We start from the raw sequence: 25,761 nt of genomic DNA on the forward strand, positions 1-25,761 counted from the left end.
TGCACAATACGGAGCATCGCTGAGTTGGTGACATGGCCTTCTGTAAGATTTAGATAAGACGCTGATTGTTGTTGTGGGTTCTTTTTTATGTCTGTTCTCTTCTTTGACTGCTGTCCTTCTTGAGACATGCAAGAAAAACCAGTCGGGATCAAATCTGTGGCCAACAAGTTCACTTTAGATATGAGTGCATAACTAAAAGGACTGGAACTAACACGTGTGAGCGGAGAGCTCGTGTTCCCCATCCAGAGGTGCAGGGCAGCTAATGGATTTCATGTCGCAAAAAACAGAGGCAGAGACAACACTTCCATCTAACGCCCACAGTGAATATCTTTTTTTAAAAATAATACAGTGTGCTACAATGTGCGTGTGAGAATAGGAATTACGGCAACAACATGTTAACACGTGTTTTTTCCCGCTGAGATGACCATAATGATGACAGATTGACGGGCAGCGCCCCCGGATGATATAAGTGCCTCCATCGGTCCAGCGCAATGAGTCACCTGTTTCATTGTGAATATCTGAAATTGTAAAGCCGTTTGTCAGACGGTGCCGACAGAGTTTGCATTCTGCTGATGCTGCAATACACAAACACACATACACACACACACACACACACACACACACACACACACACACACACACACACATACACACACACAACGGCATTTCATTCAGGTTTGGTGGCCGAGCGCAGTTGTCGAGCTGTGAGCTACAGTGTCATGAAACCCGTGTTTATCGAGCAAGGCAGCCAGGCTCAGGCGGGCGTGGACTGTAGGATCAGTTCTAGACAGAATTAGCAGAAGGTCACATTTTCAAACAAAATCTAGATAAGCTTGATAAATTATGAATAATAATGCATTTTTTCCCCATTCAGTTACAGTAATAAATATTGTGTAATCCTTGCAGAAGGGGATCTGGTATAAGACCTGAGTTATGATGTCGAATCGATGAGTTAATGGACTGTATCGTTCATGTTGTAAATTTAGACAATAATCAGATAACACTGTACACTGGGATAAGCCACAGCAGTAGATGGCTGTCATTGGGAATCTATGGTTTTATTTCTCAAAAAAAAAAAGAAGATTTGTTCTTCCCGCCTAGCATCTGCTTTAGAACAAAAAAAGAAAAAGAATGCTGTTATCAGACTTGAAATGTATTGTAACTGATTAAAACTACTGAGAGGGACAAAGGGACGGAACGAGTGAGCGAGACAGACACAGGGAGCGGTGTTCGGAGGAGATGACGGCTGGAGAAAAACCCGGGCCATCCGGCGGAATTTTAATTACTGCAGGCAGCGGCAATTCTCTCAGACTAATCTCCTCCACAGTAGGATTTATAGGCATTACTGATGCTGACAAAGAGATCGCTCAGGGAGAGATAAAACATTGTAAAGTAAAGCATGAAAATGGATATGAATTACACTTCCTGCTCGAGGCAAGGTTGTTTAAATGTTTGTTTCACTGAAACGGCATTGCTCATTAACAGATTGTTATGGATTACAACATTTCTGTAAAAGTGAGCGGGTGTTTGTGCAGTTGTAGAGGCTTAGTGGGGGGAAACATGTTCTGATTGAATTTCAAAAAGACTGCATTTCACCCGGCACTGTTTATGAGGATTTTTTTAATTATTATAATTCTAAACAAAGTGAATGGAAGTCTTTCGCCAGACATTTGGCACCACGGGTGTGAATACCCCTTGACCGGAAAAGTTGTCAATGTCATTTTTCAGCTGGTGCGAGTGGGAAGTAATAATAATGATTCTACTGTGATTTCGAAGGCTTGGAGCCAGGGCTCCCCCTCTCCCCTCTTCGCCTTTCCTCTTTCCTCCTCCTGACATTTCTATTATTGAGAGCAACTCGAGGATAGCAATGCTACCGCTACTGCACCACATCCGCTCCAACTTAATCCCCCTGGCATTTCAGTAGCCTGCTCCCCTCCCTCACACACACACACACACACACACACACACACACACAGCTATTTGATATCTAATCCACTTTGGATGAGATTACCACGCTACGGGTTAGTTGAATATTTTGGCAGGGGACGGCCTCGTCAATGGCTATGATGCGTGCCGATTTCTTCTTTTATTTCCCCTTTGGCTCTGGAATGGAACGTCGTTTTGATTGCGCCTGGTGAGTGTGAACAGGGATTGATGAGAGGTCTGGGACCGCAGAGAGAGCTCCTAATGAACAAATAAATCAAACATCTCTCGGAGATTGAGCCGGTGTCTCACCGCGTGGCTTCGCAAAGTCACACCGCATCAGACTTGCTGGAGAAGATGATCAAGGGCACTAATTGAATTGCAGCGTACACACACACACACACACGCGTACAGTGCAGCACGCCCCGCCCCCCAACAACTGGAGCTATCACCTCGGTGGATGGTGCCTTTAATTTCACAGCCTGCAGTCAATTTCACACCCCGCAATCTCCGTATGTTTATCTTCAGAAATTAAATTTCTGTTATTAGTGACAGTCCTTTTGGCCACACGCTCAAGTGCTCCTACGCGCACGCCATGAACAAGACACACACACACACACACACACATTCCCGGCCATACATACACCCACGAGGTTTAAGTGTGAGCACAAACATCTCGTTCAGATTCAGTGCAAACTATATCTTCTTCCTTACGGCATTCATTCTAGCTGGCTGATATCAAAAATGTCAAAAAAAAGAAGAATTTGAATTACAAATAAAGGAGAAATGACTGATGATTCTGGATTGACATATGTTTTTTTATAAAAAGGAAGAATATCGTGGCTTTGTGTTGAGCAGTGACGTGGGTGGTAACTTCTGGTATGTTTCTTTCAAAAGACGAGCTGATGGGCTGGAGCAGCAGTTTCAAGGTATGATTAATGCTGTTCCGTATACATCTACATGTCGAGACGTTGCCTTTTAATTTCTCAGACTAGCTGTTTGTCTACAGGGAGCCCTGCTGCCGGTCTCGCAGATGGGGAGGACGGGGATCATTACTGGAAAAAAAATCAGGATTCTTGTGTGATCAAAATAAGGACGGGGCCCTCTGGAGGCTTGTCTGGTTAAGAATAGAAACAGAAACATCAGCTCACAATTCTTGTGATATAAAACGTAGTGACGGGAATCCAATAGAACTTGTTTCATAGCACTCCGTGGCTAACCATCCTACGTTATCTACCGCTGTGGTAGCTGCAGAGATTTTCTTCTAGTATAGACAAAGGAAACACACACAAAGCCTCGGAAAAATATAACAAATCAATACAGCTATCTTATCTGAAATGTATTTAATTGATACCATGTGTCAGGGTAGCAATTTGCATCTGTCTGAGGACATTTAGCAAAGATGAAATTAAGGTAATTGAGGTTTAAGGCAGAAAAACAAGCTGAAAGAAAACACTGACCTTATACATTTATATTCTTTAACGCTCGAAATCCAATGATTCAAATCTATCACGTAAAGAATAAGTCTAAGTTGTTATTTTCAAAGGCCTGATTCATACACCCAGTGTTACATCTTACAATGCACGTTTCGTTGAGCTCACTTGCAGCTGGCAGTGATTTGCAATATGAATCTTGGGCTTAGGAATGATGTATGTTTTATGGTTATGTATTATGTGTGTCTGGCCTTTCCTCCAGCACACTGTGCTCTTGCGTGTTGTTTACTGCTTACACCTTTTGTATATGCTCCAGGAAACATCACAGGTCTGATGCGGGAATGCGTGGGAACCTGTCGGAAAGGGATTTGGAACGTGTCGCCGACCGGCCGGTGTGCGATTATTGCACGAGAGCTCGGCTCACCAGCATGAAGAATGAGATTTGCAACGTCGAGATGTGGCCCTAATATGACGACACGAAATTGTGGGAATGCCCACTGGCCTCTTTCCCCCGAGCTTACATATGATAAGCTGCGGCTATCTCGTCCTGAGCCGCCAAGTCGGTGTGTAAGGCTGCCTCATCTGGCCAGGGCAGTGGGTTGTATGATCACACCTCTATCTTCTCCCTCCACAAACCCCGTCGCCCCTGAGAGCACCGTCGCCTGGGCCTGATCGAATTAACCCACGCAAAATGGATTCTACTTGCTCTGCCCGCTGGACACATGAATGCATCGCTGACAGACTTTGAATACGGGCAGCGTGAGCATGTGTCTGCTACAAGCTTCCATTGGGATACAGGGGCTCAGACAGCCATTTGGATGAACACATACTCAGCGGGTACAACGGGGATGACTGTAAAAAGATAACAACCCCCAACCATCGCGCGGAGTTCTCCAAGCCTCAGAGGACGGTTTCTTGTTTTCTGCGAGGCACCAAAGGGTCTCGGTTGGATGTTTGACGCATATTCATTTGTTTCCTAGCGATGGGGGCAGTGGTGTGCTAGGAAAGTCCGGGTTGTCTGGGAAATTTATGCGAAACACTTTCCTGTGGTTGCAGCAGGCAGCCCTCAAGCACCGAGTGAACACAGTTCCATAAAATGCATGTAATCCTCCTCTCCCTGTAACTTTTACCCCAAGGATGTAAATTAAAGTGAGCTACAAGTCAACATACCTGGCAGAATAAAATGTAAATGTGCTGTGAAATTCCCAACAACAACAACAACAACAACAACCATTAGTGCCATAAATAGGAAATGGGGGTGACCTGAGGAGAGTTACACTATAATCAAAATACTCAAGAGCTCTAATGGATCATAAGACCGGTGTTGTTGTTCCATTGGTACATACAACGCCACAGGGTTGCTTTATAAGGCAGATTTCCTGATCTTTGGTTTCCGGATTGTACTGCTCCTCAAGATAAAATTCCAGATAGAATAGGGGACCTTAGGCATGATACGTTTTTTGTGCAATCAGTTGTATTAAAATAATGACCTTAGTGAAATGCGTTTTCCGTCAAAGCCTTTAGAGGACACTGCAGTGTTGACAATTATCACTTTTTTCGCCCCTAAACGTCGTGTTGAGAAAGAAATGCACAATTGGAACAATCCTGGCGGATGGGCGTGGGTTCAGCCTCGGGGGGCGACTCATTGATTCCCTTCAGCCCTCCAGTCTGGCTTTGAGAGCCACTAGGCAGGTTTCAAGGGCTCTCATTACCAACGCACACGCACGAAGCTGTTGACTACCGCCTCAAGCTGTCTGCGGAAGAGCCATAAATTGAGCGTTGCGGCAAGGGATGATGGATAGTCTCGTCCCGGATACAGATGGCTCCTGCAGGGGGTCCGGCTCCCCCTCGGGACGAGTCAGCTGGGCTGAGGAGCACATGTTGACAGCCGGCTTGGAGACCATGCACATGTCTGAGATGTAGCACTAAAACTGGTACGATCGATGAAGCGTCGGAGTGTAACACCAACAGCGCCAACACGCACGTTATCCATTCTTGACTGTGAACGGTCATGTGCAATGTGTTATGACTTCTCCCCCCCTGAAAACTATTTACCCAACAAGATCTAATCATGTATACGATAATAACAAATCTGAATCTTCTGTGCCATAAATAGTGTAGTTAATATGGATATATTTGTTAATGAATCATTTATATGAATTTCTTGATAGCTGATCACTAATATAGAAGTAATTTGATACAAGACTCATCTGTAAACAGAAAAATTTTGGTTATCTTAATGAACATCAATTTATGCATTTTATACACTTTTGTAAATGTTCTACCTCATTCAGAAACCATGGGAAGCACACAAACACACACACACACACACACACACACACACACACACAAATATTATGTATGTGTTAAAGCATTTCAAAAGTATTTTGTAAATGACGCAGCACAGTTGGAAGGTCACTTTTGCAGTCTGCTTGTGAATTAAGCTACACCGCCACAGCAAAACAGTTTTATGTGCGTGCAAATAGCACAAACAGAATCCGAATGAAACGCTTTGATCCCGACAGACAAATGACTTCTTCCGAAGAAGAACCGATGTCCCTCGGAGTGTTCGGCTGAATGTGCTGCTGCACCTTTACGGCGCAGGGCAGCCACATAAATAAAGCCGAGCAAGTGCAGGTTTAGTGGCGCTATAGAACGGGAAGATCTGCGCTGTGTGTCACTTTGACAGAGAGAGCGCGACGGGAGCCGGTGATGGAGTGCACTTGTGTGAGCGGGGGGCTCCGGGGTCACATGTCTTTGTGTCCTGCCCTTTCCAATAGGCCTTGCCCTCCTCTTCGTGCTGGCCCTGGCTCTCTTGTTGGTACAGGTACGGCTAATCACAGACTGTGGCACCGGGTCCATGCAGTCAGACCCTGAATAAAACATGGAGCGAGAAATTTAATCAAGAGAGGGCATCTGCGGCTGTCTCGGGCTGCCGCTACGAACACTCCAGCTATTCACCACATGTGTCCTCATACTAATGACAAGCCCAAAATGAGGCAGAGGGGCAGCCTCTTTTCATAATCAAAGTGTTTTTATTCACAACATGTCTATTAATTAGTTTGGAATAGTCAGCACCGCGTGCTCAGGAGAATTTAAATTGGCTGAAGAGGATTTGCCCTTTCACTGTTGAGCCAACGATTTCTTGGCGAGTCTTTATAACCAGGGAGGGATAAAGAGGGGGAGAGGACAAGGAGATAAAAAGTGTGTGTGTACGTGTGTGTGAGCCTATGAATCACTGGGGGCAACAAAACTGTAAGCACTGTTTGCCTTGTAGCAATATATCCGTGTATATATTAGTAACATCATCTGAGAAGGCAATGGAACTCGGGGATCAAATACATTGTAAAAGCTTGACATAAGCCTATGAAAATAATAACAAATGTGAGATTTGTGTTGCACTTCGTTCAAGAGAGGCAGAATGACATGATTGTGAAGGAATGAAAGTGTCTTCAAGTGGATTAAGGAGAAAAAAAAATCCTGTAATTTTCTACAATGAAGGAAGAATAATTCTATTTATACTAATAGCATTGTTTGATGTAACAGCACCTACGTCTGGAGAGACGACTTCACGACAAACCTTATCGCTGGATTGCGTGATGTCCTTTTTTAAATTGCTGCACCGGCGGCTCCCGTGTATTATTCCACTGTTACAACTCGCAAAACTTAGATAATTAAATGGCTTCTCTCATGGCTTAATCTCCACCCTCCGTGTCTCACCTCGGCGGAAAAATAACCTATTAATGTTTATTTATGCCTCCTGTCATTAGCGCTGCACTTCAACCTCTGTCACAGTATTACCTGGCAAACAAGCATTTCTTATCGGCTTTCCATTCAAATTATGGATCAATAGAGGTGTCCAATTCACAAAACCACGAGAACGGAACCTCATGAACAAAACCCGTCTCTGGTACAATTAACAAATAGGCATGCGGTATTGACACATGTCGAGACATTATCAGCGCTGATGTTTTAGTCATGGCGGCGAAGGATGGAACAGGAGGCAAATTGTTTGCTAATTCTCATTTCACACTCCCAATGTGAAATCAGCCAGGCACGCCAAGCACCAATTCCTTTACACGCACAATGTCCTGGCTCGCTGCTGTGACGCCAAATTATCTTTCCCTTGGCTTAATTATTCATTAGGCAAACATAATTAATTTAGGGAGCTTCTCTCACAGGAAGTGTTTCAAATAAAAGGCCAGAAGGACAGCTTTCTGCTTCATCGTTAACTGAGCGCAGAATATGGCCATGAACCTGCAAGGGGGCGTAAATGCTTCGTTGAGTGAAATCTTAATCCATGTGCCAGCACTTTTGTATCTTGCGATCAAAGTTGGGGACTTTTGAAAAATGTGCTGCCATATTTTTATTTTCTTTTGGGTTCAGCTAATACAACTAAATGTCCTTAAACTACGCGTGAACATCAGTGTGTGTAATTTACCCTCCACGATAATATGAGCAAGGAACAAAACAATGGCACAAATCCTCCGAAGATTTAAAAGGCAGCTGTACCGTGGTCATGTCCCTTACTTTTATACATCATTTATCAGGCCCTTTTTTGCCTCAAGGTGTCTGACGGGGGCCCCCGACGCTCGTGCGACAAAGACAATGTGAAATCCAGAAAGGAGGATTTTTATCCTCTGTGGCTCTTCCTCGCCAAACCAGCTTCCACCCGACGTGTTTACCAGAAAACCACCCTCATTAGACACACCGAGCACACGGGCGCACACACAAACTTTGCACTCTCTTCTCCTTCTTCATCTCGCCTCCCTTCGCTCAATCTCCCCGACTCGAACGGAAGAGTCTCGGGGAGAAGGCACAGGCTTTGATCTATCTCTTCCGTGATTCGGAGCTTTCAGATCAAGGGGCGGTTTGTTTTGGAGCTCACCAAATCCTCAGACGGACGGAGACAAAGAGCAGACGTACACTGAAGTGCCTTCCCTGATCCATTTGCCTAATGGCGGAATCTCTTTTGGTTTGTACAGTGTGTGCGTCCTGTATTGACCCTTGTCTCTTGAGTCTACTTGAGCCTCATTACAGACTTCTGTTTTGTGCGTGATTGTTGTTCGTTATCGTTCCACTCTATTTGCAGTCTTGATGACATGTGTCGATTGAAGGCTTTCTGCCATTGTCTGAATTCACCTTATTTCAAATAAAGTTTCTTCGTGGGATTAGTCTCTGCAAGCAAACCATCCCACCTCATATTACCATGGAAACAACAATTTATTTTTTTCCCTCCCTGGGGATCTATTAAAAAACTTTTTTTTTCAGAGGATCTATTCATGAGTCAATGAAAAGTGTGAATACGACACCTCCGTGCTACTTCTGCCCGTGTGTCTCTTGGCCAATACTTTTAGTTTTAAAGGCCCCAGACCAAGGTGGATTGTTTTGGTCATAATATAACGTTGACAAAGAACGTTCAGTGTTTCAGTTTTATTTTTTCAGTTACACACATCTATGTGCAGATTTATTTGTTACGCATCTCCGTGCAGCCATTTTGTTGTTGTTATTGTTGTTGTTCTCTGCCATGTCTTATCTTTTTTTCCCCCTATATTCCTCCGAAAAATACCTGAAATAAGAAGTCATTTAAATGATGTTGCTCTTTATACGGTAAGGATGCTCTCACCGATTAATCTATTAAGGTCTTTTTTTGTTCGGTTTCATAAATTAACTTGATGAACTGAATCCATAATTAATTGCCTGCATATTGTTTATAATGCGGGAGAACACAATGATGGGGCAGTGGGGGGAGAGAAATGTAAAAACTGTTTTCCCTGTAATAAGTTCATGACAACACATAACTTTGTTGAGGCCTCAGTTTAAATAAAAAAAACAAATCTTTAATGTCTATTGCCTACAGTGCATGATATAATACACATGAATTGAAATTCAGTTTGCAAGCAGCTAGCGATGTAATCCCTGCAGATTTACCCTTTTGCTGGTAGAAGCACAAAAAGGGTAAATGAGGGGAGAAGAAAAAAAACCATTTGTAAACTTTCAGAATCTGTTGGAATTAGTGCCTTCACATTCGTCCTCATATTTGTCTTCGTAATCAGTAAGGACAGACCGGATTGTGCTGTGAAACGAAATGTGAGCTCCCAAATCCCGTTGGCTTATAGGGCGACAAATCCAGTTGGCTTGAAACCTTTCGCTTATCCCTACTTTCATTTACAGTGGAGTGCAGTAAATATGAAAAAAGAAAAAGTTTTTCACCCTTTTAAACTGTAACAAAGAGCACCGTCGCGAACGGCGAAGGACACAGAGGCCGGGAGTGCGCCCACAGATAATAATAGGAAAGTCTGCAGAAAGAAATTACTCCAAAATCACAGGCCGACATTTAATCCAATTTCCATGGCAGTTGAAGCCATGCAAATATCACATAGTGGTTTGTCCCCTATACATGCCATAGGGATGTGCTGCATGCCGTCCAAACGGGCAATTCTAAAGTACAGGAAGCAGAATGAATCAACAATCTAACACGAGAAAGACAGATTCAAAGAGTATGTATTGTAGCCAAAGGACAAAGGCTCAGATCCAAGGTAAACACCAGAGGGGCTGTGAGGAATGGAGCAAACCTCTTTTTCATGGTTAATTGATCATTCCCATTTATTTAGTATTATGGAACTAAATCCCTCACTATCTTGTCTAAAATTATAATTTACTTCTAGACAAAGTGATAGCAGTATTAAATATCTCAGATTATGGATCTGATAAAGCTGTACGGAAAAGAGACCAAGCTGTATCTCTGGGGTTTTTTTTATTTTAATTTTTCACTATGCACTATGTTCAAACTATCAAACTACAGGGAGCTGTCTCCTCCCCCCTGTCTCTGCATTACCTTTCATCGCCTCCTCAAATGTGCATCCACATGCAGAGCTCGGGGCTCCTGGAGCGCGGCCAGAGAGCGGCCCCGCAGCCTCCCGGCAGAAACAGCTTTGTCAAACTCAGTTAGCCGCCTCCGAGGGGAAACACCTCTTTCCACAGTAATCCTCCAGCTATTCACGTCGTGCCCCCGCCTCTGCCTCCGCCACCTCATCAATCCACACAGCGGCAAAGGTAAACAGCCTTCGCACCTTCCGTGCGGAGGCCCGTGTTGCTTTGTTGACACAGTGTATGTGCGAAAAACCGCCTGCGCAGAGGGCGAAGCGACTCGCAGGATAGACCGAGCTTCATTTACAGAAGGTAATTGCACTGGAGCCAAGTGGTGCACTTTTGTGATGAGATTTTTCACAGCTTTGCGAACTCCACCAACCCCCCCCCCCCCCCCCCCCCCCCCCCCCCCACACACACAAACGTCTTGATTTGTTTACTTGGCAGAGGAAACTACTTTGACGGGGACGTATAATAAGTTTGGATCAACGCACGCATGCAACCTTCAATTGGAAACGGCCACCGACATCGACGGGCGATTTGCCAACGCAGCACATGCTCATTGTGAACACCTGGGCAGAACATAACATGACACTTGTGCGGACGCTCTGAAGGAAAACGCTCATGAATATAAACATTTTGTGCAACGCAGGGCCCTGTGCGCTCTCCTAGTTCTGTGAAGTCACTCTCGATCAAAGCAATCGACAAAATGGTGTCTCCAATGTCATTTCTTATATTACAAGAAAAAGGATTTGAAGGGGGAGACAATTCCTCGCTACTTTGCCTTAATTTCCCCCCCCCCTCCTCATTTCTACACCCTCCTTCTCAAATTATTTCCAACCTGCTCAGTTGGGCCAAGGCACAACCCTCGCAATGAAAAGACACGATAAACCACCACAGCTGTGATCTCGTCGAAGACAGTGTGCTCTGTCTTTCTCCAAATTCTGTGTAGAAATAATAAGGAAAACATCTTTTAAAACAACCAACCGATGCCAAAAAAATCACCCAGTGTGCAGACATAATAAGAGGCAGACTGCAGGTTCTTTATTTCAGCAGCTGTCCTTGAACGTCTCGAATTCAGATCTATCCCCTTTGTCATGTTGGGAAAAAAATCTGAAGGCAGCAGAACATGTCGTGCACAATACCACAATAGGAGCGGAGGAAACTCAAGAAGCCTGGTGAATGGTTTGGTAGCAGCATGGACACTTGTTCATACAATATCCCCGGATGATCTCTCAATGAACATTTTTCCTCTCCTTTTTTCAGGACTGCCATCTGATAAACATCTGGGTTTTTTGTTCCGGCAGAACAGCCTGCACTGAAAGGAAATCAGAGAAGTGTTTATGATGCGTCTCATGCTGATAGTGAAAAAGAAAGAAAAAACAGGAAAAGAAGGAGAAAATACTTGGCCAGCTCAAAGCTCATCATCTGCTAACAATAAATAAATCTGAGGTTAATTTCTTTGGTTCTCCGCAGACTGCCTCTTAAAACCAATAATTATATTTACAATAGACACACTATTAAGGTACTTAATCCAAGAAACAATTAATTAAGAAACAATCAGGCATGTTTTAAAATTGGTGCACATGAAAAAAGGCTCTAACAACGGTCAGTATTGTTGACTCGCAGCTGCTGGGATCTGATTTGTTTCCCTTTGTAGATTCAACCCTATGTACATATAAGTATATATGCTGGGTTAGATATAGATGTCCATCCATCAATATTATTGATAAATGGGCAGTGAACAATCGGTGATCCACGGATTAAACCCGAGAGGAGCTGAGAAATCAAGACGGGATTAGTAAATGGACATAATAATCTGCTGATGACAATGGTCAGACTAGAGTCATCTACGTGTGCTGCTGCTACTAAGGTGGTTGTAGGAAAACACTGAAAAATAATGCACTCAGCAGTGGAACATCTTTCGTGTGTCTTCTCGAGCAGATGATTTGCCCTTTATTGTTTTGTTTGGGAGGAAACCCCTTTGTTACTTACTATGGGCATTATCACATAGTAGCATGCTGTTAACATGAGTTCATTACAGTTGACTGTCTCATAAATCAATGATGTTTACATTTTAATGTTTTATCAAAGGGGTTCACGTTACAAAAAAGAATATTTGGCCTATTCCCATCCAGTCCCGTCCTGTTTACCATGCACAAGCTGTGTCAAAGACCTTGTCCAGACTTTAGCAGAGATCATCCTCCACTGTCAGAATTCCCTTCCTCTGTTTGCCTTTATAATAATAATCCCATAAAGAGCACACAGCCAGGCTTTGCAGACTGAATGTGCGCTCCTCCCCCGAAGCTGCCGAGTTACGTTTAAAAATCTCCAGGTTAAATGAGGGGTCAGATGAGGATTTTGAAATGTTGTGCAACGGTAATCGCACGTTGATATTTGAATCTGGGGGGGAAGAATACTATAAACTATCAAAGTTATAACTATAATATAACAGCATGAAATAGTATATATGTTCATTATTTTCTTCTGTATTTTGTGGTTGACCTCGCAGTGATGCTTTGAACTCGGGGGCAGTCATAAAACATATATTTCAATTATAGGAAGGAATGGGGGTAATTGTAGATATCAGCGCAATGCTTGAGCGATAATCAATTAGTCTGAATGTATCATGTTCTAAAACATGGGCCTACAGGCTTCGCCAAATCTGACAGAAAACAACCAGAAGGCAGCCGAGAGGAAAAGTTAATTATATATGCACACACATTTCCAGCTAAACGCAGTGGTCTCACATCGAACATGACAAATGCGAAGCAAAACCACAAACGGTTAAATGGAGGAGATTAACATTTGAATTTCCGAAGTTTGTGATACATTTTAGTAACCCTTCAAATGTAATCTTTGCTGAACTCGTCTCTCGCGCAAGGACATCTGAAATAGTCTTCTGAATAAATGAAAATGAAAGCCCGCTCTAATCAGCTTCTCCTCATGATGCAGGTTGGTTGAGTCACGGAAAACACACCTATGCTCCGACCTCTTCACTCTCAGCCATTGACTCAAAGGATGATCATTTTTTACAGCCAGCTCCAGAGTTGAGGACACAGAGATTATCTCCAGAAATGTTACTGGCTCTCACTTAGACACGCGGAAAATTGCTAACGTCGGCGTTGAAACGCTCTCACAAATGACAATGCCAATGTGAGGATGTTCACCGTGTTAGTTGAGGGGGTTAGTGTGCCAACATTTGGTAATTGGTTCAATGGCAAAGGACAGTTGGGGCTGATGGGAATGTTCTTACCTTTGTAGGTGTTTGGGGAAACGCTGACCTGGTCACACCAGGTAAAAGACTGCAGATAAAGTTAGTAATATCACTAACAAATGTAATGGTAGTCGATCTAATAGCTAGTTTAGTAATAGCATTTAAAGCTTAACCTTCTGGACGGAGTGGATATGTTTTCCAAGTAGTAATCATCAAGTAGTTGCCAAGATATTTCAATTAAAAGCTGGTCAGCCAAATGGTGGCGTGGTGGGTGATTTATCCATTGGAGATCAAAATAATAAAAAATAAAGGATGGCAATCCATCCAACACACTGAGGTATTTCAAATGTCAGCCTTGAAAATACATAAACTGATGTAAAGCAACATGGCTACATTATGTCTTGTTTAGCACTGTGCCTCAATCAATTGGAAGCCGCGTCGCTTCTATCCATTCCACACAGATTCGAAACGAAATGTCAGAAACGCACAGACCGGCTTTCACCACTAAAAGCTGTCATCCGGCAATCAATGACGTGGTTTCACCGAGCTCCGGCTGCTCCCTGCTAAGTAGTCCATTCTTATGGGCAAGCATCGCACGGCTCTGACAGATGAGAGCCCCCCCCCCGCAAGAGGGAAGCAGAGGCAGAGGCCCCCCTCGTGACTGGCAGACAATTGCCCGACCACCCGGCAGTCGCTCGGACCGACAATTTTCGATATTTTGAAGATGGCGGTCGATGTCAGAAACCTGGAAAAAATGATACACGAGTTCCCCTGGAAGTCGGCTCAATACATCACACCACCGAGAGCGAGGCTCACAGTCACATCGCAGTTCTCGGCTCCGTGTCTGTATTATCTGGAACTGACGTTTGCCTGTGTGATGCCCTGCCCCTGTTTCAGCCTGTGACTCAAAGTCAGCGATGTTAATACGAATGCACTGTTTTCGTGATATCATGAAAGGCGTTACTTAAAAATCATCCAGTGTTGGAAATAAAAATCAAGACGTAATGTGAAAGCAGGGCGGAGGCAGGGGCATGCTCCAACAACTTTTCCCAGCGTCTTTCGCACTTTCTTTGCTCATGTTTGTCTTTGGCTATTTTTCAATTACTTGCGGAGCTACTATCCCCTTCCTTGATCTATCCACAACATTGTTATCTCTCTCTGCTACTTATAATATGTTTACTCATCCTGATGAATTCAATTACATCTTTTCGGAGGAAATTACTGTGGGGGTGGCTCAGCCTGCCCGAGGTCAGCACTAACTGTGAATACTAAAACTACCCCCGTCCCCACCCAAACACATTACACAGCCTATTACCTGCTTCTTTCCACGCAGCACGCTCCAGCCCAACATAAGCCTTGCCACTGCCACAGATGTAATGCTTTCTAGATGGGATCTGGCGTGGAGAAGTGGGGAAGAGAGCCGGAGCTGTCGCCAGGCCTAATCGTTTCAGAGAACCATCCCCACTGCAGCCCCAAAACACGCCAATGCTGATTAGGGAGGTGTGTACACAGCCAGGCGGAGCGTGAAAGGTGCGGAGAGGAGGCTCGGCCTGGGGGGAGCCCAACCTTGCCAACTGTTTTTTCCTTTTCTTTTCTTTTTTTCAGTGTACGACTGGTAGGATCGATAAGGCGCAGGACCAAAAGCAAAGCAGGCTGGAGAGTGAGCCTGCGACGTACAGCCTTGAAAAAGTGGCAGACATGGCTTCATCTAGGGTTTTGCTAGTGGAGGTAGCCTTCACTTGGAATAAATTCTATGTGGATGCCTCACCACCACCTACTGGCCCTGAAACAGTTAGGGAGTCCATTGCCCTGCCTGCTGGATGCCCCACCACAGATTTCATATAAGTAGAGCAGCACGGGCAGCAGAGTGCCCAATCCAGAGGAGGAAAAAAAGAAAAAGTCAGATCTGCTCTGCTGTGTGTCATTGTATACCTGTAACTTTAAATCTCTGAAGAGATCGCTGCGTTGAGGCGAAACGCAGGCTGTCGGAGGGAACTCTCACACAGTTATCTAAATGGAGGAACCCATTTCTGGTCTATCCAAACTGTCGAGCTGATTAAGCAAACGGAATGGGAAATGCTATCAAAACAAAAGCCAGTTTCCTCTATGCAATGTACTATACTGCTTGACTGTACTGTGTGGTTACGTGTATTAACATATATTTCTATGAATTTTAAAGCGACATTGATCCAGAGCTTCTAATATTCTGTTTCTAGTTCAATTGCTTATTTCCAAAACGGCCAAGCTGTCAGCACTGATCAACACAGGAGTATTAAATACAGTAATTACAGCATGGATTGTGAGGATGATGACAGTGTGACTTCAATTTTCAAGCAAATTATGTGTTTTCACTTGACGCTTTGTTACATATAATGTGGGAATCAAGTGAAGTAACAGAGTTTCTCTCTGGCCTGATATTTAAAGATGATGACCACAAAGCAAGAATATTGGGGGAAATTTTCACGAGTCCAATTCACATTCTCCATATCTGGATTTTAAAGATTTTACTGTAATTTACTTCAAGATTCAGACCAAGTCAAGTCAGATTTAGTGACAACAAAAATCTTTCTTTCTTTAGTCACACCAGCTGTTGGAGAACAAATCCAAGCAAAAACAGTGATGAAATCCAAAAAGATCCCTTGGAAAATACTCTCTTTCTTTCCCCTCCTCTGACAAATAAAGCTCCGCACATTTGAAAGAGAAAATATATGAGGCAACGACTCAAATTAGGATGCATAGAACACTCTCGCGGCGCGAGAGAGGCATTTGCACATGAAGAGTTGAAAATGAGTCGCATTCAGCCAAGCTGTGAGCTCCCACCTAGGAGGCAGTGGCAGAGACCAAGACAGGCACAGAGAGGGGCTGAGGCAGGCAGGCGCCAAGCCTTGAAGAGGGCCACTCTGCCATAATGACTCTCATTTACCATTGACAGGCCCCGGGAACGTTAAACTAATTATGACAGCACACAGATGCTGAATAGCCCTTGATGAAGTTAATCACTGGCAATCTAGCAAACAGGTGTTGAATGATTTCTGTTACCTCCCCTAGAATTAGAGGATGTTCCGACTTTTTTCCGAGCACACCGTGATCCTGGGCAATGTTCACGTCCGACGTCTGCGAGCGCGGACCACACTTCCGACGCGGGAATAACCACAGTAAGAACCGGTGCTGCGACCTCTGTTGATAGCGAGACGACCGGAGCGATCGGCAATCGAGTTAGATGAGCACGCGCCGAGTGTGTCAGTTTGAAACGTGAAATGAGCTCCGTTCCGCTGTTGGGGAAACAGGTGTCGATACAAAAGCGCGGCAATGTTCCTTCAGCCCGTCTACGAGTTCATTATCTCAGTCACTCTCGGTGGTGCAGTTTCAACACGCCGCGCATGCTCTCCTCATAATAACCTTAAATCAAGACCAATACAACAAGGTAAAGTTGTGTATTTAAATTCATTTGACCGGACTTTATAACGCACAGTGTCATCAAACCAGCGCCATTAGCACAAAGGCAGCATCTAAAACACATCAGAAGAAAAGTTGTTTAAAATTATTTTCTACAAAACTACGGAGACACAAGGGACGGTCGCAGGCTTGTTTCTAGGCTCACAAGTTAGTTACTGTTACCCGGCATAGCATTTTTGAATTATCCAACCAAGTAAATCCACTATGCTAGGAAACACTGTGAAGCCTTGAGAGAGGACGAGATGTTTCACATAGCCAGGAGGACACCCAGCTGCAGGCGGCGGTGCAACTCCACTGCCTCTGTGGCGAACCTCACGCCAACAACATACGTTGGCAAAACCCATTCAATCCCATTCAGACTACTTCTTGGTAATTTTAAATTGGCACTGGCATATTACCATGTGCCAGATTTTCTTTCTCTCGCTCCCACCGTCCCCATTTCACCCATCTCCCCTCTTCCCCTTGTCCCGTTGTCCAGTCTACTGATCTTGAACAACAAAGGCCTAAAGAAAAACTCGTCGTTGACATCCAAATCACAGACTATCCAACTATCACTCATAGCCAATAGTGATATAAAAAGAAAGGAAGCTCCGTCAACAAGGAGATCATAACTTAAATCAATGAGATTTTGGATACATGAAACATCTCTTCTCCCCAACACCCAGAGCACTGCAGATCACTGTTAACAGGCCAAGATAATGTGTAAGCATAAAGATAATAGGCTTGGCTGAATGTCATTACGATGTGCAAAGCTTCAAGTGTCTCGCTTGGGTTAAGGAAAACTCTCCGCACTGAATGGATGCATGATTAGCCTTTAAGTATGTGTCAGGATTTTATTGGATGTGCGAATTTGAATATTTCTGCAAAATGAAATCATCATTTAGTCGGTTTGTTGGGGAGGGATGGGTGATGGCTGTAAGAGAATGTAGTGTAGTTTTTTAAAGAGGGGAGAAACATGTCTAATCTTGTGGCAGCTGGTCGGCAGATTCACACTCCTCCTAATTTAGAAAAACCAAGAATCCGTTTCGACGGAGCCTCGTAAAAGTGGCCGGTGCCAGTGACAGCGCGTTTCACGCAAAGTTTAGATTTGATTCAGACCGCTTGTGACGCGTTGAAACCGTCGCCCTCAGGTTGTCTGCACGAGTTAATGTTCAGAAAAAAAAGTTCCATCACTTTGTCCCTCAGAGATTCGCAGTGAGATAATTAAACGCCCGTAGCGTTTTCACACAGTACTAATGACTTGATACAAGTTGGAAATCGCACCCTCAAAACATACTTGCTGGTTGCTGGTTGGTTGCCGTGCGTGGGGATCTTTATTAATCTAATACCACGTACCTAACCAGTACACAAACAGATTCAACCCTATTTTAATTTCAGTGACCTGGTTGCTGTTTTTATTTTATTCATATTCACATTTGATTAACATTTTTATTTTATTTACCCATTTATGAGTTGGCATGTTGAGGAAACCCGAACTGAAATGTGGATATGAGTAAACCGTACAAACCCCCGGCTCAGAACCACTGAGTCACTCTGACATTTCCACAAAACATAAGGCTCGAGGACGAACTAAATGAAAGTGCCTCGTGAAAAGTGTGTGGGGGGAGATTAAGGGGTTGTCCATTTTATTTCTCTTGTTGTTTTTGCAGTGAAAGTTGCACATAAAGAGCTGGGAGGTTATGATCAGACTTCTAATGATCCCCCTGTTTTTTTCCTCCCTCTCCCCAAACGACCTCATCTTATTAATGTGCAAAAAAATAAAGGCAACAAAAGGACTGACCAATTCATTTGAGAAAGCAAATTTATGCGTCACAACGGTTTACTTTGTGCCCGTAGTCCGATCTTACTGTCTTGCATACTTGTCCTTTCCTCTTGTCTTTTAAATGGTTTGCCGTCTATTTCATGCTCATGTTTTTACTACCTTGATCCTCGATGACCATGTAAGTAAGAAAGAAGTATCATGCTAAAAATGATAATCTGCAGCCGCATTTATCTGACTTTGAAAAGGCATCAAAGTTAGAAGCCAACGTAATCTCATATAAATTCAGAAAACAAGGAAGAAAATGAAAACAATTTAAGAAATGGGATGTTTTAGCACTTGATATCTACATAAGTACATTCAGTGGGTTAAAATTTGGATAAAAACAATCTTGGCTACTGGTATTGTAATAAAGAAAAAATCTTCACAGAACGTAAATACTTCAGTTGCATTGCACATACAAAAATACATAATCAGCTATTAGAAATTAGTCACAATTCAAATACTCAATCGAGAGAGCATCCCGGTCTTGCACTGCAAATAGCAGGTGTAAGGAACAACAACGCAACATGAATGCAAAAATAAAAACCCAACAGTTAAGAAACAATCAGTTGCTTGTATGATGACCCTCTGAAGCTCTAACCACAATGAGAACGATTAACTGGAAATGACTTTTTTTCTTTTCTTTGCAAAATCAATTTCTTATTGCACATGGGGAAAAATAATAGCTCGGTTCCTAAAATCTTGCAAAACGTCTCTGTTCCTGTGCTCGTGGCGGTCGGACACAGCCGGTGGGCGTTTGTGTTCCAGACTGGAGCAAGTTCACAACAACAGACTGTGCCCCGAGCGAGACCTCCTCTGAAGCTAAACTCCCCTCACTCCCGCCTATGTGTACACGTCCAAAACTTCTGACAATGGCAGCACCTCAAAACGGCCAGATTGAAAATTGCAAAAAAGCCCACCTTGGTGGATGTACAAAGAGATGAACATTTGCCGGCCAGGCAACAGCAGAGCATTCACTAATGGAAGCTGTTAAATTCTTATTTTGCTCTAAAATAATTTGTGCACTGGGGCACTTATTCCCTCTCCCTGGAGTCAAGGTTACGGAGCCGTGACTGAGCTGTGCAGGTGTGTTCTTGGAACAAAAAATAAAAAATAAAAATAAATGGTGATTATAAAAATCACACATCTTCCACAACTCAGCACTACTTCGCATTGTCCCACTGCCGGGCGTGTGTCCCCTTAAACAAGTTAATTAAGAAGTTTAAACAAGGTGAAATGTCTTCTGGGGCTGTTGGGTTATACAACAAATAATTGGATTTGCACTTTGCATACGTGAGGTTGTGAAACTCCACCGGAGCAATGCGGCATCTTCTTTCTCCACGACATATTCAATCAGCAGACGTTTTCCTGATGGTGTAAGATATTGTTTTCCGGCATTGGTCCAGACTTGCGCCGCAGTTTTGAATGGGCCCGAGATGTACTGTAGTAGCCCTAAATGACTTCGACAGCCCCGGCAATATGAATTCATTTTCACAGTTATTGCGTTGTTCAGTAATCGCCTGGTTCTCATAAATGTGTTCATTTTCACACACGGAAACGAGAGGTTTCAGAAAAGGGTTTCATCAAGGATGCACGAATGCATTCAACTGCCTGAAATTTGCACAACCTCACATGCTAAATATTTCATACGAACAATACTGTGAGCGTACAGTGAACTAATGATGTAATTTGTATCATCTGTTCAGTCAAATGGGGCAAATTGTCCAACCGCATATGCCCAGCACACCGGATTTAACTGTCTCATGTCTATGTCCATTACCTTGACAAAAAAAATATATATATATATACTATTAACTGTACATTGACTGTTAAACTGTGTCGACAAGTTGAATCATAGAAAGCGTAGTTATGATGATGGAGAGAGGGCAGATGCACAATGGAGAAATAATTAGGACAAGGCCAACTGTGCACGGATCCGTGGCCGCTTCCCACAAGCACTCAACTGTGTCAAACAGCTTGGTCAATAATCTTCAGCAATTCCTGAGGATTAGAGTCTTATTACTGAGCACCGTCTGTCACACAGACCTCGGTGCCCGAACAAGTCGTCGTCCTGCCCGAGTGTGTGTGTACACTCCGGGGTTGCAGCAAAATAAATAAGAATGTCACGGGGGAGATTGACCACAGTAGGTTTGAATAAGCATATGAGAAAACTTGCAAAAGTCTTATTAGGCCCAGGGGGGTGGGCGGAGGGGTGCTTCCCTGCCAAATGTGTTTGTCTGTGTGTACAGTACGTGCACTTCTCTGTGAGTTGTGCTCGACACTAAACCGTGATGTAACTGATTGTTGAACACACATTGTCCACTGGCAAGAATGTGCGGATCTATAACTTGTAATTAGCCATACACTGTGTGTGTGTTTGTGTGTGTGTGTGTGTGTGTGTGTGTGTGTGTGTGTGTGTGTGTGTGTGTGTGTGTGTGCAGTATGAAGCCACTTGGGGAAACGATTTTCATTTAGTTCATGTGTGTGTGTGTGTGTGTGTGTGCCTCTGATTTACTATTTAAATAAATTCTATAACGGTTGTGAAGAAGTGTGCTTGTGGCGTATGCAACTTTTACAACAGCTATATTCTCTTCATATCCTCGCATACATCATTTTCTGACCATCATATTGACAACTTAATAATAAGCATTCCTCTGTTTTTGTCTCAAGTGCTCATAACCCCATGGATGTCATTTGCCCTGCGCTCGGCGCACGGCTCCGCCAGTTGGGCAGGAGGGAGCGCAGCAGGAACCGTCGCCCCGCCGAGTACGTGCGAGCCCCAAGTTCTTACCTCGCCCGTTGGCCGTGGCCGTGGCCGCGGCGAGAACCCAAACCGCGAGGAGGGTCTTGAAGCGACGGTCTGATCTCACGCACATGTCTGCCAAAAGTCGAGCTCGCTCCCCGTTGAGGCTGCGCGCCGCGTTCCTCGCGTAAAAGGGGGAGAAGAAGAAGAAGAAGAAGAAAAAAAAAATACTTCCACGGCTTAAAAAGAAGAAAAACAAGCAAAGCGCAGGTTGTCTCGTGTGCGCAAGGCAAGAGGATCCGTGGCGATCGTCGGCGGGAGACCGGTCAGCAGGCGCAGGTGGAGCGCGAGGTCCCTCTGCGGTGTGAGCCGTGGGCGCGCGGGCGGGAAGGAGCGAGCCGAGGCGTTCAGCACCGCGGACAGCTCCTAGCGGCGGCCGGCGGAACTGCCGCGTCCAACTTCAGAGTTGCAGACGAGGAGGATGGGGAAAAAAGGAAAACTCCACGTTATCTTTTCCTTTTTTTCTTCTTCTTCTTCTTTTTTTTTAAAGCGCATGTCGTCTTTTCGAGTCGTGATTACTGACTTCTCCCACTGCCTATTTACATCGCAGTCCGAATCAGGGTCAAATGTACAGAGTGGGGGAGGGGGAGGTAAGTTTTTAGGTTTGCCAATCTAGTGCTGCTATTTTGATAGCAACAAACACAATGTGTTTTCATATCTAATCCTTTTAAAATGTGTTATCTCTCACTCAGGTCAAATTTGCTCTCTCTATATATAGATATATATCTATATCTATATATATTTATTTCTTTTTCCAAACATGACATTTTCCCAGAGAACAAAGTAGGGGCAACAGAATGGACAAAGCCAGAAATTGACAACAGACATAAAAACATCTATATAAGTAGGTAGAAAAACAATACATAGTCAACTGTGATTGAGTGCAATATTTTTTTTAAGTGAAATAAAAATGGACTCATTCCATTAGTGGATGGCTTATAGTATTTTATTGGCATCTGGTATTTTTTGCAGTTGCAGCCTAATAGATGAAGTTCTTCTTCTCTTCGCCTGAGACCTTTTCCATGGAGGACACAACGTCGGGTGAAGAATCTATCGTGTGTGTGATAAAGTGCAGTAATCCATCATGCATAGAGAGTCAGGAGGCTTTGAGGTACAGAGCGCGAGGCCGGCGTGTTTACAATATCATGCGGTAGATTGAACAATGGTCCTCTGTAAAGAAAGATCTCAAGAGTGAGTGTTGTGTATGTTTTGTCAATTCCACCCTTGCATTACTTTTTATCACAGTCCCGAATATTTGCGTCTCCTTTTTTCACTTTACCATTCCTGGTCCCATAGTCCCGACTCTGCATGACGAGCCCTGAGGTGAGATGCTCCCCAGGTAACAGAAATAATCACGAGGTGAGTGTCTCAGTCTCTTAGGTCAATTCTTTGGTTCCCTCTCCAGGTTCCGTTTTATGTCTCAGGGCTGTATCTATTTGCCGGCGACACGCAGTATGCCTGCCCAGCGCTCGGAGGAGAACTTGGGTGAATATAGCGGGTTTTTGCTAAATTGGTCAATGTTAAAGCGTAACCAGTAAAGCACAGTGTCTGAGAAGTGTAGCAGCGAGCGCCAATGCCACGACAAGGATGGTATAACAAACAATGACGCAAGTTGTCCACCTTTGTATGTAGTCTCATGTGTCGGCTCAAAGACACCAAAGTGAGGCGAGCACTTAAGTCCTACAAGCTTCAAGGGGCCTCTGCCGTGTGACCTTTGACCTAAATACATGAAAAGGTGATTTCTCCGGGAAATCCAATATTACATCATTGTCCTCGTAACTGATGTTAATTGGCAGTGAGGTAAAATTACCAAAGACTCCCTTGGCCTGCAAAGCAGTTGCTCGACTGTACTTTTAATTAATTAACAATCTCACCATCTAGTCCGAGTATGGCAGGAGTGATTATACCGAAATGAGTCGTCAGATAAGTTTATGTAAATATTCTCTCCCCTTGTGACATTGAAATAATCAAAAAAAAGTAGATAGTATCTCCTATGCTTATCATTACACCCCCCTTTAGTTATCTGGGTCACATTAGTCTGCTATATCAAAGGAGGCTTAATATAGTCAGCAAAATAATTGCTATGTGCCCACATTCTGTCCACTTAATGATTTCTACACAATTGATGCATAGGCTGTATACGATTCAGTCCACAGAGAGATTCCTGTGCTGTTGTGTTGCCCTCTGTCACCCGAACAGGGGACGATGCATCGGGCTGACGTGCATTCACGGGGCATGTCTGTTTTGCAGGACAGAGCAAAAAAAAAAACAATAAAAGTAATTAGAGGACGAGAATGGAGACGGGGTTGGGGGACGGGGGATGTGAGTGCGGAATAAATGTGTTGGGAGAGATCTCAGACGTTATTGGAGTCACTGAAATAGTATATGCAAGCACATACAGTGCTGTTTCGGAAACAGGACCACTCGCTCTAAAAATAAAATGTGCTCAGCGCGAAGCAGTGGAATGTACACCTGTTCTTTGAGCTGTGCACATTCAGTATTAAACCATAGGCCCGGACGGGATTTGCTTTCATCAGTCGATGGAAACATTTCTCTCTTTTCTCTCGCACCTCTGGCCCTTAGAACTCAACTGCCTGGGATTAGCAGAATTTTTTTATTTCAGGAATTTGCGTATGTCATTGCACACTGACTCTCTATTCTCTGTCTCCTTTTCCCTTTGTAAAATGTCGACTCTCTCTCTGTCTCCATCAATGCGCCGGCATCTCTCTCGTTTTTTTCTCTAAATGTTTCTCTCTGTTACCCCACCCACCCATCCCGCATCCCTCGAGCCACGGGACGCTCTCCTTGCATCACTCCCGTGTATGTTCCCTCTGGCCGGACTCAGAAAACGCTCTAATAGTGCAACTTTCCCTTTAGTGATGCTCAATGGAGCCATAAAGCAGCCCTGAGGTCTAGTTGGCAGCCAGATGGTTGCAGCCGAGCTTTCATTCTGCTAATGGGTAGGGGGGCCGGGGCAGTTAATGAAAATCAGACTCTTGAAATGAAATGACCAATGTCCCAAGGTAATGAGGCACACATCAGCAGCAAGCCTTTACAAGCATTAAGGTAATCTTATATGGCAGTATTATGTAAAACATCTTATGATGGCTGTTCATTAGATAGCTAAGGACTGACTGATTATTACACGCCGTGCTCGGCTAACAAACACACTCCTACCGACTCCGGGCGCTATCTGATATTTAGATTGACTGGCCTGGCTAAGTGCTTCATCCAAGCGTGGCTGTGTGCCAAATGCTATCAATGGGCCTCTGCCCACGCAGCATTATAACCTACAAATTACAGCCCACATTACAGTCGCAGACAACAATATCACAGTTACCAGGTCCCACAAATGCACAGGGGGCTAATCAAAGTGCATTACATTCACAGTGCAGGGCCTTGACCTCTTCAAGCCAATAATACCAATTAGAGCATCGTCCTGAAATCTGCTCACTGTTATTTACCGCTGTTTGAGGGTGGGGGACAATGTGAGACATTTAGGGTATATTTCCTCATCTGATGCTGAAGTCAACCTACAATTGATCACTGCCATTTGCTGTTTTCAAGTTTTAGTGGGTTTTGAATTTTTTCATCCTAGAGTTTAAGAAAAAAATGTGCATCATTACCACAGACATATTACAAAGACTCTTGGTTATAGAACTTTAGTAAACATTCAGAGGAGTCTGATTATTGAGAGCCAGTGTTATTGTGCACGTTGTCTGCCTGCACAGCACTGTTAGAGAAGTGAATCTCTAATAGCATTGATTTCCTCCACGAGTTTCTTTTATGATCGCTCAAAATCATCTAGGAGTAATTTTCTACAGAAAAACACCATAATACAAGATTTTCACAAAAGAAAAATTGTTGTTATCGCGTGATTTCACATGCTCACACACCGGCATTGGACTTTTCGTTTCCAATGTCAATATTAATCTCACGAAAAGTTTTTGTCAGTAAGATTTTTAAAAAAAAAGGTTGTTCCTCTTTGTTTTTTTAATTTCAATGAGAATACAATTCCTGTCCATATCCACTCCACATCTTGGTCATAGTCCAATGACTTGTGCATGCAAAGCATAAACAGTTCAGTGAAGTTCGTGAGTTCGTGAGTTTGCCCCCGCCCCAACCCCCTTTCTATGTTTGGCTTTGTCCTCCTGCTAGAGCCCAGTTAATTGCGAGCTCCTCATTAACACCCGAGAGGAACTCCCTCTGAGCAAGTCAACTGTGCAGTCGACAGTTTTCAAAGCCTTCTGTGCAAATC

At 43.9% G+C, this 25,761-nt stretch overlaps 1 protein-coding gene across 8 annotated transcripts in view; it reads right to left on the bottom strand.

Annotated features, from left to right (window-relative positions):
• LOC118301440 (seizure protein 6 homolog) overlaps positions 1-21,828 on the bottom strand; it is a 75,164-nt gene extending 53,336 nt beyond the window's left edge. For 4 of the 8 annotated variants that reach the window (XR_004790309.2, XM_035626945.2, XM_035626944.2 and 1 more), the window contains exon 1: positions 21,492-21,828. Coding sequence is in view for 7 of the 8 variants with exons in the window: in XM_035626945.2 (XP_035482838.2) it covers positions 21,492-21,576 (85 nt within the window). In the remaining variant the exon portion in view is untranslated. The remainder of the gene's footprint in view (positions 1-21,491) is intronic. The other 4 variants (XM_035626949.2, XM_035626948.2, XM_035626947.2 and 1 more) reach the window with 1 other exon arrangement.
• Positions 21,829-25,761: the final 3,933 nt, after the last annotated feature.

This window comes from Scophthalmus maximus, chromosome 2 (genome assembly GCF_022379125.1).
Source record: "Scophthalmus maximus strain ysfricsl-2021 chromosome 2, ASM2237912v1, whole genome shotgun sequence".
Lineage (NCBI taxonomy): Eukaryota > Metazoa > Chordata > Actinopteri > Pleuronectiformes > Scophthalmidae > Scophthalmus > Scophthalmus maximus.